The 19812-nt window shown below is 39.8% G+C and overlaps 1 protein-coding gene across 2 annotated transcripts in view; it reads left to right on the top strand.

Annotated features, from left to right (window-relative positions):
* PRLR (prolactin receptor) overlaps positions 1-12982 on the top strand; it is a 141017-nt gene extending 128035 nt beyond the window's left edge. For both annotated transcript variants that reach the window (XM_036741255.1, XM_036741256.1), the window contains exons 6-10: positions 5792-5961; positions 6695-6836; positions 8047-8146; positions 8630-8699; positions 10758-12982. In XM_036741255.1, coding sequence (XP_036597150.1) covers positions 5792-5961; positions 6695-6836; positions 8047-8146; positions 8630-8699; positions 10758-11780 — 1505 coding nt within the window. In that variant the 3' untranslated portion in view covers positions 11781-12982. The remainder of the gene's footprint in view (positions 1-5791; positions 5962-6694; positions 6837-8046; positions 8147-8629; positions 8700-10757) is intronic.
* Positions 12983-19812: the final 6830 nt, after the last annotated feature.

Genomic DNA, 19812 nt, shown 5'->3' with positions numbered 1-19812 from the left:
TTGGCATTTTCTCTCCTCTTTGCTTATTAATGATCCCTTAGTGCTTTAAAATGACATCACTTCCAGATTTCTTTGGTGTATACTTGGTCTGCTATAACCATTCTTTTCAACTTCATTTTCCTTAAGGGCCATTTCAACTTTCTTCTACAACACATTGGGAACCAAATTGTTAGAGTCCAAACCTGGTGTTGCTTTTATCACTGCTTTTATCATAACTGATGATAAAAAAATTATTATAGAAATGCGGAAAAAGCCATTCCATTTTCTTTCTATTTGTTGTCAACTTTTTTTTCAAATCTTATGTTTCTTTTTTTTTCTTTTTTTTATTTTTTTATTTATTTAATATATTTAGTTTTCAGCACTGATTTTCACAAGAGTTTGAATCACAAATTTTCTTCCCATTTCTACCCTCCCCCCCACTCCAAGATGTCATATATTCTGGTTGCCCTGTTCCCCAGTCAGCCCTCCCTTCTATCACCCCAGTCCCCTCCCATCCCCTTTTCCTTTCCTTTCTTGTAGGGCAAGATAAATTTCTACGCCCCATTGCCTGTGTATCTTATTTTCTAGTTGCATGCAAAAACTTTTTTTTTTGTTTTTGAACATCTGTTTTTAAAACTTTGAGTTCCAAATTCTCTCCCCTCTTCCCTCCCAACCACCCTCCCTAAGAAGTCAAGCAATTCAACATAGGCCACGTGCATCCTTATGTATAACCCTTCAACAATACTCATGTTGTGAAAGACTAACTATATTTTGCTCCTTCCTAACCTATCCCCCTTTATTGAATTTTCTCCCTTGACCCTGTCCCCTTTCGAAAGTGTTTGTTTTTGATTACCTCCACCCCCATCTGCCCTCCCTTCTATCATCATCCCCCCTTTTTTATCTTCTTCCTCCTTCTTTCCTGTGGGGTAAGATACCCAATTGAGTATGTATGGTATTGCCTCCTCAGGTCAAATCTGATGAGAGTAAGATTCACTCATTCCCCCTCACCTGCCTTCTCTTCTCTTCCTAGAGAACTGCTTTTTCTTGCCACTTTTATGCAAGATAATTTACCCCATTCTATCTCTCCCTATCTCCCTCTCTCAATATATTCCTCTCTCATCCCTTAATTTGATTTTAGTTCTTTTAGATATCTTCCCTTCATCTTTAACTCACCCTGTGCCCACTCTCTCTCTCTCTCTCTCTCTCTCTCTATATATATATATATATATATATATATATATATATATATATATATATACACATATATATATATACACACACATACATATATACATATATACACATTCACTCATACATATATATACATAAACATATATATATGCATATTCCCTTCAGCTACCCTAATACTGAGGTCTTATGAATCATACACATCATCTTTCCATGTAAGAATGTAAACAAAACAGTTCAACTTTAGTAAGTCCCTTGCAATTTCTTTTTCTTTTTCTTTTTCTTGATTACCTTTTCATGCTTCTCTGGATTCTTGGGTTGGAAAGTCAAATTTTCTATTCAGCTCTGATCTTTTCACTGAGAAAGCTTGAAAGTCCCCTATTTTATTGAAAATCCATATTTTGCCTTGGAGCATGATACTCAGTTTTGCTGGGTAGGTGATTCTTGGTTTTAATCCTAGCTCCATTGACCTCCGGAATATCGTATTCCAAGCCCTTCGATCTCTTAATGTAGAAGCTGCCAGATCTTGGGTTATTCTGATTGGGTTTCCACAATACTCAAATTGTTTCTTTCTGGCTGCTTGTAGCATTTTCTCCTTGATCTGGGAGCTCTGGAACTTGGCAACAATATTCCTGGGAGATTTCTTTTTGGGATCTATTTGAGGAGGTGATCAATGGATTCTTTCAATTCTATTTTGCCCTGTGGCTCTAGAATATCAGGGCAGTTCTCCTTGATAATTTCTGGAAAGATGATATCTAGGCTCTTTTTTTGATCATGGCTTTCAGGTAGTCCAATATTTTTCAAATTGTCTCTCCTGGATCTATTTTCCAGGTCAGTGGTTTTTCCAATGAGATATTTCACATTGTCTTCCATTTTTTCATTCCTTTGGTTCTGTTTTATAATATCTTGATTTCTCATAAAGTCACTAGCTTCCACTTGCTCCAATCTAATTTTTAAGGTAGTATTTTCTTCAGTGGTCTTTTGGACCTCCTTTTCCATTTGGCTAATTCTGCCTTTCAAGGCATTCTTCTCCTCATTGGCTTTTTGGAGCTCTTTTGCCATTTGAGTTAGTCTATTTTTTAAGGTGTTGTTTTCTTCAGTGTATTTTTCAATATTTTTTGGGATCTCCTTTAGCAAGTCATTGACTTGTTTTTCATGGTTTTCTCGCATCCTTCTCATTTCTCTTCCCAATTTTTCCTCTACTTCTCTAACTTGCTTTTCCAAATCCTTTTTGAGCTCCCATGGCCTGGGGCCAGTTCATGTTTTTCTTGGAGGCTTTTGTTGTAGGCTCTTTGACTTTGTTGCCTTCTTCTGGCTGTATGTTTTGGTCTTCTTTGTCACCAAAGAAAGATTCCAGAGTCTGAGACTGGATCTGGGTGCGTTTTCACTGCCTGGCCATGTTCCCAGCCAACTAACTTGACCCTTGAGTTTTTCAGCGGGGTATGACTGCTTGTAGAGTTAAGAAAACTATGTTCCACGCTTGGGGGGGGGGGGTGCGCTAGCTCTGCCACACCAGGACTCCTCCTTCCCCAAGAACCCCCAACCCAGACTGGACTTAGATCTTCCGCAGGCTCTCCACTCCTGCTACTATCCGCCACTTAATTCCTCCCACCAGGTGGGCCTGGGGCCGGAAGCAACTGCAGCTGTAGTTCTGTAGCTGCCTCACCTCCACTGCCCCCGGGCCGGTAGCCGAACCCGGGAACTCCTTCCACTCCCGCAGCTTTTCCCACTAACCTTCTCTGTTGTCTTTGGTGTTTGTGGGTTGAGAAGTCTGGTAACTGCTGCAGCTCACTGATTCAGGGCACTAGGGCACACTCCACCCAGCTCCTTGTCTGGTTGGTCTGCGCCACTCACGCTGGGCTCTGCTCCACTCCGCTCTGCTCCCAGCTCTGTGCAGGATAGACCTCATCCAGAGACCATCCAGGCTGTCCTTGGCTGGAGCCCTGCTTCCCTCTGCTGTTTTGTGGGTTCTGCAGTTCTAGAATTGGTTCAGAGCCATTTTTTTTAGGTTTTTGGAGGGACTCAGCGGGGATCTCATGCTAGTCCCTGCTTTCCAGCTGCCATCTTGGCTCTGCCCCACCTCTTTGTTGTCATCTTGACAGTGGCATTGGGGAAGAGTCTTAGGATGATGTGGCTCACTGGACTTCAAATCAAGTTTTCTGTAAAATAGTCTGCTAGTCTATCTATCTATCTATATACATATATGTGCTGCTTTTCATTTTAATAAAGTGATACTACTCAGAGTATCCTACCATGGTGCTCTACAAACGAATTTGCATTCTAAACCAGCATTGTTCTTGACTGCCATCTCTCTGACCTCCCCAACAAAATCAAATATTTGCCCAGCCAAGTTGGTTTCTGGCCTTTCTTTGCCATGTCTTTGTGGACGCTGATTTATGTCCACTTAAATTATTATAGGACATTGTGATAATCAAAATCAATATTTTGGTAGGGTTTTTTTCTGTTTCCAATTTTTCAGCATCAACAATTCATTCGAGTACATCAGGTTAAAGAAGATGCAACTGTTCTCAGTATCTTATCTTTATCTTTTCTCCTAATTTCATGTGGATTTTGGCTTTTGCTCTAACCAACTCATGATCACATTTATTTTGATATGAATATTTTATCAGTAACCAGTTATTTCATGTCTATGAAGATACAGCCCATTTACTTTGTTGTAATTATGACCAGGGCCCTCCAAGTCTGGTGCCTTCCCAATTCTCTTCTCAGGCAAAGTACTCATGCTAGAGGCATGGGAGTATTCCATATAGGCTACATTGAAGTTCCTGAGAATCAAAGAATATGTGTTATTGGTTTCAAGAATCTTGTCAGTGTTTTCTGGAAAATTCTTTTGCCTCTTCTTCCTCTGCAACAGGTGTTGCAGCATGAGTACAATTATCTTTATTGTCTATTTTTAGAGTATCTGGGTCACATGGTAGGTAGAGTGCTGAACTTGGAGTCAGGAAGACTTGAGTGTAAATTCTGCCTCAGACATTTACTAGTTGTATATACCGAGTAAGCTGTTTTACACACTCAACCTCAGTTTCCTCATCTGTAAAATAGGAATAATAATAGCATCTGCTTCCCAAGGTTGTTGTGATGATTCATTGAGATAGCGCATGTACGACTCTCTACAACCCTTCAAAGGCTATGTGAATGTGCTGTTCTATAAATGCTGGCTATTTTTACTTACTCATCATGAGCACTGAAATATGAAATGATCAAGTGTCCCATGAAAGGATAGTTTTTATTTCCTCCATAAACAATTGAACCAACTAACTCCACCAATACTTTTATTTGTATCACCAATGAGAACCTATGAGATATGCTTCCGGACAGTGACAACTTCCTTTGGCTACATAGTTTTGTTTATCATAAGAATATCAATATCAATGTTGATTCCATTCTTCCAATAATATGTCAATTCTTTGGTCTTTAGATAGTGATCTCACATTTACATACCTACAATTAAATTAAAGTCTACAGAGAGTCTAAAAACATGTAAACTCAGCACCCTCTGCCCCTTTTTCCACCATAGTCACCACTGAGGCAAAGGGGGCTACAGATGATTAAACATAATGTCCTTTGTTTCATGGTTTGCCACAGAATTCACTTCCTAGCAATCAGCCAGTCACTGGTGATATGCTTCTCTGTATTTAGCTAAATTGGCCTGAGCATAACTAATTCATCCAGACACTGGAACCTTTCTTGAAGACTTTCCTTAATGAGAGAACCTCCTAGACCTTATATTTCACTCACTTAGTCTTTGAGAACTCAGGATGATCCCTATATCACAGTGAGACATGTTTACTAAGCATGAGTCAAAAATTCTAGCCAAGTGAATTGGGCATTTTAGCATTTACCCTGTTGCATTCCAATTAAACACACATCCAAAGCACATGCAAATTTTATATTGGGAAATGACTTTGGGATGTTCAGCCTTGGGAAATCCTATCATCTGTCACCACAGCATGAGAAGGGTCCAAGCAGTGGTGAAGCATTAGGATTACCCAAACAGGTAAGTTAAGTCTGAGCTTTTTTTCATCCACATTTTCTTGTCATTGTCATCATGAGCCAATCAGTCAATAAATATTTATTAAACACCTCCTATGCCAAGGATTGTGCTAACTGCTGTGGATGCAAAGAAAGGCAAATGATAACCCCTGCCTTAAAGGAGTTCGTAATTGATAACAGTGAAAGACATCACAAAAAAGAAGCTGGAAAATGTGTGGTGGAGGAGGGAGATGAAGTGCTACAGCTGATTGAGAAATTATGATATGGCTGCCCTGGGCCCCTTCCTTGAATGGAGAATCTGGGAAGAGATCTCCAGTCCCTACTCTCTACCCTCTCCAAACAGAAGGACAGAGAGGCCCCAGGGGGAGAGGGTACCAATGAGGTAGGAGTTTCAGAGTTAACAGTTAAATGTTGTATATTGATCACTCTGCCAAGCATTAGCCATGGAATGGGCATCAAAAACAGTCCCTGGCCTCCATGGCTTACAATATACTATGTACAGGAGAGCTTCTGTGCACAAGGAAGATAGCTAACAATGCAAAGGGGAATAAGCAAAATATCGAATGTTCTATGCCAGCAAGTACTAAAGGAGTTACTTTAATGTCCACAGTTGAACCGGACCCTCCTTTGAACCTAACTTTGGAAGTTAAACAACCAGAAGATGGAAAACCATATCTGTGGCTGAAATGGTCTCCACCTGTCCTGGTTGATGTTAGGTCTGGTTGGCTAACACTTCAATATGAATTGCGACTAAAACCTGAGAAAGCAGCAGAGTGGGAGGTGAGTCATCTTTTCGCAAGGCCTTCCAGTTCTAGCATTTGAGCAGCTGCCCATAACCACTAACTAGGTTTAGCACCTTAGTCCAACATTGAGTTTTAATGACAATATGGATCTTAGCATTTCCATGAGCAGATTTGCATGAGAAAATACCACTCAAAAGTCTGGGCTCTTCTCCTATGGGCATTTCTTAATCTGCCCAGCCTTCCTTACTAACTTCTGAACCCTACCTCCCCGTAGGACCCAGGATGACATAGACCAGTTCCGTATTTGTGTCTTCAGACTCCCAGTTATATTTATCTACTATTGATACCAATTTAAGGGTCTGATTTTAAAATGGGGGAGGAAAGGGAAGGATGGGTACCAAAGACAGATAAGGTGACAAGAAAAGGTGAGTCTAGGGCAGAGATGGGGAACCTGCTGCCTCGAGGCCACATGTGGCCTTCTAGGTCCTCAGGTGCCACCTTTTGACTGAGTCCAAGTTTTACAGAACAAATCCTTTTATTAAGGGGATTGTTCTGTGAAGTTTGGATTCATTCAAAGTGCCACACTTGAGGACCTAAAGGACCACATGTGGCCTTGAGGCCTCAGGGTCCCCAACCCTGGTCTAGGACTTACAACATCAGGCCTTTCCTGAGACCAATTACTAGGACTGAGTCCTCAGATAGTCAGGAACGCCTTCAACTCTTGCTGGCAAAGAGCTGGAGTGACTGCTGTTTACCATGTTCTTCCCTAGACACATTTTGCTGGTCAGCAGACACAGTTTAAAATCTTCAGCTTGTACCTGGGACAGAAATATCTTGTAGAGGTTCGCTGTAAACCAGACCATGGCTCTTGGAGTCAGTGGAGCCCTGAAAGTTCAATTCTGATACCCAGTGGTAAGTGACCTTGGAGCTTTTTGTCAGTCATACCAATTAAAATAAAGGTAGAAATTTGGAGGTACCAGCACCAAAGGAAATAAGAGTGGAGGAGGGGGCTAAAATTCTCTGTACCCAATACAGGGACAACCTGAATGGCATCATTGCTACCCGTGTGATCAAACCTGAGCCCTGGTTTCTCTGGCAAAACTACCTACAAGTGCTATGTTTGGGAGATATGGAAGCAGACCTTCATGTCCCAATTAAGGCCTGCTATTCCATCATCCCTGAAGACCCTGGCCAAGAACATTTCTCAGGTTGTACAACCCTAATAGAAGGTGCCACAAGGCATAAAGCAGCTGCCCAGTTAACCAGGCTACCCACTTCCAGGGCTAGAATTATGGGCAAAGTGCTAGGCAAGACAATAGTTTGCATTCCTATGAATGCCATCTTTCTTGTTGTTGAGTCCATCATGTCCAACTCTTCATGATCCCATTTGGAGTTTTCTGGGCAAAGATACTGGAGTGTTTTGTCATTTCTTTCTCTAGTTCATTTTACAGATGAAGAAACTGAGGCAAACAAGGTTAAGTGACTTGCCCAAGGTCACACAGCTAGTAAGTGTCTGAGACCAGATTTGAATTTAGGAAAATGAGTTGCCCTTATTCCACACCCAGTGATCTATCCACTGTGCCACCTAGCTGCCATCTTAATGGTCCCCAAAAAGCAGTGTAGAAACAGAAACAAGGATAATGATGTTATAATCAGCCTTGTGTAGTAAAAAGAGCATTGGATCAGAGGCAGGAGAACCTGAGCTCTCACACTAGCTCTACCATTAAACTTTGTGTCCTTGGGCAAAGTCATTTGATCTCTCTGAGACTTAATTTGTTCATCTGGAAAATGAGAGGATTAAAAGTAGAGGCCATCACAGGTCCCCTATAATGCTAATATCCAATGATTTTAGAATCCTGTTGGAATCAAAATCCTATGGAAATCAAAAGTTGTGACAATTTACAACACTTTGATATTTCCCATCCTTACCTTTAGGGAAAAAAAATTAATAGAATTTCTGGACATTGTCTTTTCCAATCTGCCCCATTTCTATAAGTCTCCCATTCAAAGGAATGGGTAAAAAGGAGAGGAGTAAATCTATCCCCAGTGTCTAGAGGGAGTGTCTCTTATTGGTTTGGAGAATGATTTGTTTGGCTTAAGCATTTCTCCTGTTTGTTTCTAGACATCAAAATGAAAGACACCACAGTGTGGATCTTCGTGGCCGTTCTCTCCTCTGTCGTTTGTTTGATTATAGTCTGGACAATGGCTCTGAAGGGTTACAGGTGTGTCTCTGTCTCTTAAAACCCTGCCAGATCTTGATTCTCTGAGATAGCAAGAATAGAGAGGGCAGAGATAACTCACAGATAATCCAAACACCTCCTTTTAGACATGAGTTCTACTTTTTTTCCCCTATCAAACTTTTTTTTTAATCAAAACTACCAACAAGTAACAAGATGGACTTATTTGAATCTGGCCCCTTTTCTCTCTGAGAAGGATGCTAAGTGTGGAGATGGGACAAAACTGGAGAAACAGGATCTGAGGAACCCTCAGACTCCCTCATCAGGCCCCTAAGCGACTCAGGGCCTGCTAATTCTATAATAACCTGTCCTGCCACAGTCTGCTCTCACACTGTCTCCAGACCTTACATCTTTGCTTACAGGCCTTTATCTGTATGCAAAGTAGGTACATTTGGGAATGATTTGAATCCTGTGGAGAAGGAAAGATGATGTTTTTCTAACCTCACAAATTTTCTGCTGTTTTTATAGCATGATCACCTGCCTCCTGCCACCTGTCCCAGGCCCCAAAATAAAAGGATTTGATACCCATCTGCTGGAAGTGAGTGACAATGAATGACAACATAAAATAACTCAGTAACATGTAAAGTATATTATTGTAGTAAGCTTTTCCTCTGCCAAAAAAAAACAAAACACAACAAAACAAAACCCCTGTGAACATAGACTTTATCTTATAGCAATGGAGTCTTTCACAAACCTAAAACCTGAGATAGCAATAGTTAATCAATGAGGATTTATTAAATCCTCATGAAATGTCATGCATTGGTATGCAAATACAAAGAATGAAGCAGTTCCTGCTGACCAAAAGCTAACATCCTAAAATGGCTAATATAGAACTATCTTTTGTGTCATGGTACACATACAATCTATATCGAATTTCTTGCCTTCTCAAGAAAGGGTGAGGGGGGGGGAAGGAGAAAATTTGGAACTCAAATTTTTAAAAACCGAATGTTAAAAATTGTTTTTATGTATAATTGGAAAAAATGAAATATAATTTTTTTTAGAAAGAGCTAACATTCTGATGGGGAGACAACAAATACATATGAAAATATGTACAGCATCAATCTAAAGTGAATAAAGACAAATCTATTCAAAGTAGTTAAATATAGTTCAAGGTAGTTTGAGGGGAAAGATGCAGGTAGTTGGGGGAATAGAAAAGTCTTCATGCAGAAAATGGAGTCTGGGCTGCATCTTGAAAGAAAAGAGAGACTAGCTAATGAAGATTCAATAAAGTGTCTGCCTTACCTTAGGAGGCTAAACTGAGCACTTACAGGCTCCTTAGTGTCCCTGCCAGCCTTACTGCCCAGCAGGAATGTGTATATGAGAAGGGGCAAGGATGAGTCAATGTCACAAAAGTGACAAGAGAGCTGGGGAGAGAGGAAAGAAAGTAATCAAAGCGGGAATAGGAGAGAAATATGGGTTAGCCCAGGAAGAATATTCCAAAAATGTAGTTTTATATGCAAGATTCTTTCAGTCTGCCACTGACTGGAGACCGTGGGCATTTAGAAATCTGATAAATTCAAAGGAAGGAAAAAAACACTTCTTGTCCAGAAGGTCCCCACTGAGGTGTGACCATAGCCACCACCTCAGTTTCCGTTGTACAAAGGGGCACAGACAGGACCCCTGCAAGCAGATTTATGGATACCAGTTGCTCAATTTTAATACAAATGTGTGATTTGCATCAGATTCATGGTGAATGACAAACCTTGGGGTAAAAATCACATCACTTAGGAAGGAAGTACAGTGAATGAAAACACCACTTTGGAAAAATTTCAGCTGTTCTTCAGATAAAAAAACCTAAGCTTTTAATTTATCCCTCAATAGAATAATAAAAAATTATATTCATATAATGTTTTGATAAACTTTTAATAGCACTTCCTTCACAAAGCATTTTCAGGTACATTACTTTCTCATCAAAATTCTATGAGGGGTGCAGAGCAGGTTTGAGGGGTGTGTGTGTGTGTGTGTGTGTGTGTGTGTGTGTGTGTGTCTGCGTGTCTGCTCTGGGCCTGTGGTTTCATTAGTGTGGAATTCTGGGTACGGAAACTCCCTACACCAATGCAGAGCAGCAATTCAAGTATAATTCGTAATATTAGAGAATTTTACTATGGCACTGTGAGGTTTAGTCCTTTGCCCAGGATGACACAACTAATATGTATCAGAGGCAGGACTCAAACCCACATCTTCATGACATCAAAGCTCTCCATTACACCACACTGCTTCTCAAAGCAAACATTATTAGAACTGTTTTGTAGCTGAGGAATCTAAGGCTTCTAAAGGTTGTCCACAGTCACATTGTTCAAAAGTGGACCCGGGTCTCCCAACTTGTAGCCTAGTACCCTTTGCACTATACCACCGTACTACCTCTGGCACGCCCCTTTACATCGACTTGAATAAACTAGACAACAGTTCTACTCACCCTGCCTGATCAACCCTGCCTATTAAAAAAAAAACAACTAGATTACCCTATATCACTGACCTTCCAGGCCAGTGACTCCCAGGCCATATAAGAAAGGAAAAACAAAATATAAGTCATTAAGATCAATCAGTACAAAAAGAGCAATTCTAATGATTCGTATTGTTGTTGTTATTTTAATAGAAAGGGAAGTCTGAAGAACTCTTGAGTGCCTTGGGGTGCCAGGGCTTCCCTCCCACTTCAGATTGTGAGGATCTTCTGGTAGAGTTTCTGGAAGTGGATGACAGTGAGGACCAGCAGCTGATGCCCACCCATGAAAAAGATCATCCTAGCCAAAGCATGAAGCCTACACACCTTGACCCAGACAGTGACTCTGGCAGGGGGAGCTGTGACAGTCCTTCTCTCTTGTCTGAGAAGTGTGAAGAACCCCGGGTTCCTCCACCAACCTTCACCATTCCAGAGGTCAGTGAGAAGCCAGATGATCCTGGAACAAAAATAACCCACAATTGGGACCCCAAGAGCATAAACTTGGAAGGCAAAATCACCTATTTCAATGCCATTGGGTCCAAATCTTCAACGTGGCCTATACCACAGCAATCCAGTAACCACACCCTAAGATCCTCTTACCACAATATTGCTGACATTTGTAAGGTGGCCCTGGGCACTGTGAATGTTCCAGCTGTTTCACTGAAGAAAGAAGAGAATCATGCTTTAAATTACTCAGCAACCATTGATGCTGTGGGAGAAGAAACAACAGAGAAGCAGAAGGAGTTGGAACACTTCCATTCCAAGGCCAACCAAGAAAAAACATGGCTGCTACCCAATGAGAAAATGCCTTTTATGTCTCCCAGGCCCATGGATTATGTGGAGATTCACAAAGTCAACAAAGATGGCGCATTATCATTGCTACCAAAACAGAAAGAAAGCAATGCCAATACAGAACGGGCCGGCACTCCTGACACCAGTAAGGAGTATGCCAAGGTATCAAGGGTTATAGATAATAACATCCTGGTGCTGATGCAAGACCCAAGAGCCCAGGCCACAGTGACATTTGAAGAACCCGCTAAGGAAACTCCTCAGCCCCTACAACGCAACCAAACTGAGAAAAACCTGTCCTACTGCACCTCTCCACCAGGTGACTGCAGACTCCAGACTGGTGGGTTGGATTACCTGGATCCAACTTGTTTTATGCACTCCTTTAATTAATTGATTGATTCATTAAAATGTGATTTTTCTTCAGGTAACACTACAGAATAAGTTAAATGCAATCAAACATAGAATGTCCAAGAATGTGGTTTAGAAATGGCACTAACTAAAACTCATCCACAGTTCACATCTTCTTTTGCTTCACTTTTAGCCAGTCATCTACTTTCAAACAATTGATGCCAGAACAAATTATTTTGTTTTCTAATTGTAATTTGTAGTTTTAATTTCTGCTAATAGGTATAAAATAACATGTACAATAAAATAAAAGCACATCACTTAGTTTTCTTGGTGGGGGATGCCAATAGATACATTATTTTGATAGAGGATTCATGGCTCAGTACATAACCAAAGTAAACTAAATAGACTTAATTGTTTAATGCCATAAGAAAGGAGCCTAAGCATACATAGAGCATGGACCATGGGTTCCCAGTTGTGCTGGCATGTCTAGTCCATAATCCATGCATTCCTATTGAAGGGAGGAAGGAGAAAGGAGATTATGTGCCATGAAAACCCAAGCTCCAAACCAGTCCCTTAAGCTTTGCATTCCTCTCTCATTTTCTTAGGATTGCCTAAATTGAATGCACTAAAAGAAAAAAAATCCTATAAAATATGATCTATTTATTGATTTGCTATGGTACATCCCATTTCTTACACATGGATTGCTGATGTGCTAAGAAAAAACAATGCCTTGGCTTGTTGTTGTTTTTTTAAGATAGTTTGGACACTATCTTAAAGATCTTCCTAAATTTCATAGTATCCCAGAGCCTCTAAAAATATTTAATTGGAAAATTTAAAGCTTCTTTTATGGCAGTTATTCTTCTTAATGGGACAAATCCCTCTCAGTGTTTTCCTATTACATTTCAGCACAATGAATATATCTTGTGCACCCAAGATACTTGTTAGTAAGAAGAAAAGGAGGGAGGGATGGAAGGAAAGAAGGAAGGGAAGGAAGGGAGGGAGGGAGAAAGGGAAGAAGAGAGAAAGAGAAGGAAAGAGAGAGAAAGAAAGAAAGAACGAACAAATTTGGCAATGTTCACTTTAATTTAAAAGACGACCACAGAAGGATGCTATTTGATATATTGCCTTACTGTATATAATACAAATTCTACTTTAATATACCCACAAGCTTGACAATGTATTTTTGAAGACTATTTTTCTATCCTTACATGAAATAAAAGAAAATATTTTCTATCCTCCCAGTACAACTGTTTACGTATTCAATAGGTACAGTATTTTCCACTCCAAAGTTATCATAAGAATTTAAAGTAGGTAGTAGTACATGCAGATGCTATTTTGAGAATCCTGTACCAGAATAAGACCAGAGTTTAATGAAGAACAGGAAGGGGTATAATAGTATAATAACAGGGGGTCATGAGTTGTTCTCAGTTCTTTTTGTCACCATGATACTTCTAAAGAAATAAAGTGAAGCAGATTTTAAGGACTCTCCCTGGACCAAAAATTATATCCACCCAGAATTTTCAGGTTAGACAGAGGATGTCCTGGGCAAGATGCCCTCCAATAGATGGGACTTCCTATAATAAATAAGGAGAAAAATCTAGGGAGTCAATTATTTGTTTCCTGGGTAAACAACAAAAAAGCAAGTACATTTTTAATGTTTCAAGCTGAGGATCTCGATGTCAAGTCAAGGTGCAGGCTTTCTCAGGCTTATCAAAAGTCATGGGCCTTATTATCCTACATTCCTCCCCTGCTCATCCCAGCACCCACTATTCACCTCTTTACATGATGGTGGCACCTCTGTGCATGTAAAAGCTGAGTTTAGTCCACTAAGCCATCTCTTAGCATCTCAAGGATAATCTGCTGTAGAATAATCAAGGATACTCAGCTCACAGAGCTGAACAGCCCCCTCCAACATGGCGCTTAGAATGGAAGATAGAGTTCAGAGACCTGCTCCATTATTCTCTACAGAAGATAGTATATCAATGGTACTTAAGGAAACGCTAAATAATCATTGATATGAGGTTGTATTCTCCCTCTACGTCAACTCCCCAGGAGTGAGGTAAGCATTTTGGAAGGTTTCATGAATTTATCTAGTTTCCTTAATTTACTACATAAAAACAATTTGGGGGGAGGTGTGAAAAGACCTATGATTTCATAGGTGCTAGAAATTATCTCCACTGATTAAGATAAGCTGCTCATCTGCCACTTACGGTCTTAGATTAAAGATTGGCTGGGTGAGACACTGAGAGAGAAAGTTACATAGCTATAATGAGTCAGGTGAAGGACTCAAAGCGTGTCTTTCTGACTCCAAGGCCACCCTTCTGTCCACTACAACATGTTCCCTCTTGCCTGAAAACAATAACCTGTCTCAAATTCTAAACTCCAGGATGACAAAAGTCAAGTTCATTTGATTAATTTACTTCAGTGCAGCAGCACCGTATGCAAATAGAAAGTTGATCAAAAATATTTGTTGATGGCAGGAATTTCCAGAATGGTACCCTAATGACTTGAAAGAGGGCCCATGACTTTGGAAAGTACCGTGGAGTTTCTTTTCCCCTGGAAGATATTGCCTCAAAGGAAAGGTGGCCTTCAGAACTAATCTGGATTAAACGTGTCCCATCCAAATTCATATCCTCAAGGTGAGGATATATTCTGCTACCAGCTTTTTGAAGAACTTAATTTGCATTATGGCATGGGTATACCAGGGGTGAGGAACCTGCAGCCTCGAGGCCACATGTGGCCTTCTAGGTCCTCAGGTGCCGCCTTTTGACTGAGTCCAAGTTTTACAGAACAAATCCTTTTATTAACGGGATTTGTTCCGTGAAGTTTAGATTCAGTCAAAGGGCCACAGTTGAGGACCTAGAGGGCAACATGTGGCCTTGAGGCTGCAGGCTCCCCAACCCTGGATAACATATATCAGGGGTAAATAACATATATCAGGGCTAAAGACCCAACTTGGGTTAATGTCACTAAATAGAATCATTAGAAAAGACAACAATTAGGGTCCAGTTTCCACATTTTATCAACCATAATCATTTTTTTAAAAATTTTTCCTCGTGTTTTAGCAGCGATCAGGACTCCTTGTATATAGTCCAATGATGAACATTAAAATCATGGCATAGCATTATACTTAACTATTATTCTTCATTAAGCAACTATAAACAGGACCCTAATGAATACGTTAACTAATTGTTATTTCCACTTTATGTCATTAGCCCCTGATGGTCTTCAGCTATGACAGATATGTATGCCATGTTATAGACATATGAACATCATACATACACACTCTAAGTGCCACAAATATGTGTATTTGTAGAGAGAAATATGAGACATTGATAGAGGGAAAACAAAGTACTGAAAAAGGGTGATCTTACGAGCATTCTCCACCAAAGTCACCAGACCCAAATTTCTTATTTTAGTCAGTCAATAAATATTTTCTAAGAACCTACTATGTGCCAGGTACTGTGCCAAGCACTGGGGATACAAAGAAAGTCAAAATATAGTCTCTGCTCTCAAGATGCTCACAGTCTAATACAGGAGACAGCATGCAAATGACTATGTACAAACAAGTTATCTACAGGATAAATTGGAGATAATCAACAGAAGGAAGCCAATCAAATTAGGGGATTTGAAAAAGGCAATTTTTTTAGCTTGGACTTGAAGGAAGCCAAGAAAGCCATGAAGTAGAAATGAGGAGGGAGAGTATTCCAGGCATGGAGGATAGCCAGTGAAAATATCCAGAGTGCAAAAAAAGAAAGAAAAGAAAATGCCCAGAGTCTGGAGATGGAAGGTCTTGTGTGAGGATCAGATCAGAGGTTTTATCTGGTTTCTGTTGGCTTGCCACAGATCATGAGCCAGCATTTCGTAGTTGACTTAAGAGAGCCCTAAGCTCTAAGGGAGAAAAGGTCAGTTTTTTTTTCAAAATAATACCCATGTTGCATTCTCAAGCTTCAAAGTCTTGTTACAAACAAAGCACCACATATTACCAATGAATACTTCATTGGGAGCTCTTGCAAACCCTTCCAAATAACAGTTTGTTTCTACCAAATAGAGAAGACAATAGAGGATTGGAAGGTGCAAATGGGACAGTAGCAAGAGCCCTACCCTTGGAGTTAGATGATTTCCCCACTTGACCTTTTACTTCACGTAGGACTTTGGCAAATTATTTTACCACTCTGGGTCTTATTTTCCTCATCTGGAAAATAAAGAGTTTGGACTAGATAACCTCCAAAAGTCCTTTCTAGCTCTAAAGTCTATGACCTTATGAAAACTTTGATATGAGCCCAAAATTTTATCCATAGCATTGCCTGATGTTCGAGGAACTCTATTCTCCCAAGTGCCTAACTCCCTTCCCAGTAGCAAATCATTTCCTGAAGGAGACAGTCATGATTTCAGGTCACTTGTTGATTGTTCACTCTGTACTATCCCTTGTCACTGATGGGAAATACCTCTCCCCACATAGCCTGATAAAATAAAAGACTCGTTTAAGAGAATTAACTGCCCTGGGCATCTGCTTTCTGGGAGATGACTGAGCCCACGGAGAGAATCTGCCTGGCGCTCTTTCCCCGAGATACCAGGATCTATCCGTCCATCATTTATTGTAAGACCCTACCTTTCAAAACTTTCCAACCTACTTATATATGGCAAGGATGGGGCTGATATGTACACCATCGATAAAGTGACTTTTTTTCTTCCTTTTTTAAGAATTATTGGAGGTGTGTAGAGAAAGGGGCAAAGACGGAAAATGGAATTTACCTTAAATATGTTTAACTATTTATAGAAACCTTTGGGAGGAAAGGGAAAGGAGCCAGAAAATAGAAGGAGACAGAGGAGTAGCCAGAATGACTGAAAATCATAAAGGTTAAAAAAAAAATCCCAAAACTTCTGCAGGAGTTTCCAATTGATTAAATGATTCTAGTTACTGTGGAGATTTTATGAGGAAATATCCCACTTTCCACTGTATTTTAAGGAATTATTTCTGGATAGAATTTGTCTTCTTTGAGATGAGGCTCTAACTCTGCGGTTCAATGTGAAAGTCATGGTGCACTTTGGAATGGACTTAAATAGAGTACTTTGGCCTGAATGGAAGGGGTATTACATACTCATTAGAATTGTTCATACTGCCATAGATATACAAATTATTTCTCCATTATTCTCCCTTCCCTTTTCCCAAAGAAGAGATGTTCTTGACGAGAGAACCTTACATGTGGCTCAATGAACCCATTCCTTCTTTTGCCCTATGTTAGGATCATGAATCTAGAGCCCAATAGGACCTCTGAGACCATCTAGTCCAATCCCTCCTCCCTATTTTACAGATAAAGAAACTGAGGGCCACAAAGGATAAGGAGTGACTTGCCAAAGGTTACATGGGTAGTAACTATCGGATCCAGAATTGGAACCCAATCCCACTGACTCTAAATAGAGCACCCTTTTCAATGTACTACACTTCCTCCTTTGCTGAAGCACAGCACTGGAGTTCCAGAGGTTACAAAATATAGTTTAGAAAGTAAACTGAATTGAAAGTCAGAAGCCCTCAAGTTAGCACTAACTAGCTATGTGTTTGGACGAGTCATGATCCCCCCTGGGCCTCTACCTCCTCTATAAAATGAGGAGGACCAATCTAAGCCATCTGAGAGGCCCCTTTCAACTCTATTATTCCAGACTTCTTTAAGCTTAACAAGGCGCAGAATTTCAAAGAAGCAAGAAGTCAGGGCATTTGCCAATATCTCCTCAGTCCAGAGTGCTCAGTGTCTGAAACATGACAGGAGACAGAGTCATATTGGTATAAGCTCTTTAGGGAGCTTTCAGGTTATTCTCTTTCTTTGCTCTATTCTCTCCAGTGCTTATATTGATCCCTTGGAGTAAAAGAGATGCTCCTGCGGGGTATCAAGAAGCCTAAGAGAGTTAATGAGCCTCCTGCATCCAACTTTCTCTTACTAAATGACTGGCCCTATGGAGAAATGAGCCACTGATTAACTTGGCCGCACCAATTACAACATTTGCCAGTCAGTCTAGGTTAAGTATCACAAGTACATGCTGAGAGATCTTGCCCACCATTCGTTCCTTTCTTCTAAGGCTCCCTAGAAATCCAAGATATGACAGTGATTAAGAAAGGGTAAGAAATCTTTAATAGATGTTTTAAAATACAGAATCCCTGCCGCAGGGCTTCTGACCTAACAAAGAATTTTACTTTTAATTCTAGCATGAATATGTTCCATGAGAACTGGCATCAGAATTAGACTCCTAGTAATATGAGAGTTTGTGATGTCACCGTTCTCTGCAATAGAGCCTGGTCTAGATAAAAGACAGGGCTACCATTACTCATCTCACAGTTTTCCGAGTCAAGCAGGAGTTTCCTCTTCTCAATAAATCAAAGAGTAAGGGGGAAGAACTGCTAGAACAGTGGAAAGCTGCTTTTTTGGTCTGGAACACTCACAGCATCTATTTCAACAAAGAGAACATGAACTATAAGATATTTGCCATGGTGAGATTGGCATCTTCCAGTATTCCACAGAGTGTGCCTACATTGCATAGAATTGCCCATTAGGCTCAAGTCTGATGGGACAAATGTTGTCCGTGTATAGTCAATCCTAGAAGATTTTCTAAATTTGTGTGGAAGGGAGATGTTTTTGTTGTTTCTATCTACATTATCTTCTTTGATTCAAACCCTGATTCAAGGTGAAGAACATTGCTACATGTAGTAAATGGAAAAATGAAATTGACTGATCTGATAAATGTTTGCAGGGAGTATTAATTTATACTAATCAATCAACAGCCTATCATTTCAAATTCATTTTCTACCTGCTGTAAAGTGATAAACTCTATAGCATTGCTTCTACACACTTCAGTTTCTGAGACTGTGATATAAGCAGATCCAGAAAAAAATGGTCAAACTAACTTCCACCTTTAAAAACTGTTCAAGATCTATTTGTGAGGCTTTTTTCTGTGTAACATCCACAAGAATCTGAAACAACAGTTTTTTTTAATCACATGTAATCTGAAAAAACTAAAAGGCAAAAATACCTCTGAAAAGCATAGTAATTCGTTTTATAAGATACATTAAAAATAACTTTAAATTTTTTAAAGGAACTACCTCCCCTTTGTGTCCTAATGTCTTTATTTCTGATTAAGCAGCTTACATTAGGCATTGAAAGGTAATATTTTTATGCTTTGGCCTTTCTTAGTGATGTATTTGCTGTATTTGCTGTATATAACTCTTGGCTTAAAAGAAATCACAATTATATAAGATTTAAATTGCTGTAAGTGGTCCCAAGCTGTGCATGCCATTAAAATGTTGCCACCTTTTTCTTGCACAGCTCATCTCAAAACAAGGCAGAAACTAATCATTTAATAACTGTATCAAGCTAGTCATCTATAGTTCCAATATCAAAGTGTTTGTGTGTATTTAGAGCAAATCTGCAATAAAGAAAATGTAATCATTGTATATTTCTGTTGAAATAGTAAATGTAGTAAATGTTTTTATTTTGTCTACAATAGTTGAAAATGCAATTGTATCACTAATTTTAAAGCATTGTTTAATTGTTTTAAGTATAGTCCGGCAATTGTTTAAAAGTTAACACAGCTTTGCTTTCTGGGCCTCTGATGATATGTAGCCATTGTTCACGTTATGAGGTCCTGCTTCTGTGTTGATCGTTAATTTGAAACCATTTCAGAGTCTTATGTGGAAACCAAAGCAACCTAGAACCAGCTTGTTGGATAACGCATGTCCTCTGTGAAGCCATATTGAAATGAAGCATATTTAATAGCATAATATTCCATGTTTTCAAAGCTACCACTCACTACCTCTGCTTTTTTTTCTTTCCCTAGAAAATGTCAAGCAACGGCCTCCTGTGTTTAGTAGCAAATTAGAATGAACCATTGCAATAGTTTGGTCCTCTTTTTGTAATGCACAGACATTCCTTCCAACTCACTACTTACAGTTTGACATTGTGATGACAAAAGGCTTGCCAACTGATGAGAGCGGGAAGGAATGTATGGTGGTTCTGCTGACTTGGAAAAAAATAACTGGGGATCAAACTTATTAGAGTCACCTTCAGTTGGTTATTGCCCACAT

The sequence above is a fragment of the Trichosurus vulpecula genome, chromosome 1 (genome assembly GCF_011100635.1).
Source record: "Trichosurus vulpecula isolate mTriVul1 chromosome 1, mTriVul1.pri, whole genome shotgun sequence".
Taxonomy (NCBI): domain Eukaryota; kingdom Metazoa; phylum Chordata; class Mammalia; order Diprotodontia; family Phalangeridae; genus Trichosurus; species Trichosurus vulpecula.
This window is presented reverse-complemented; position numbering and strand designations above follow the sequence as displayed.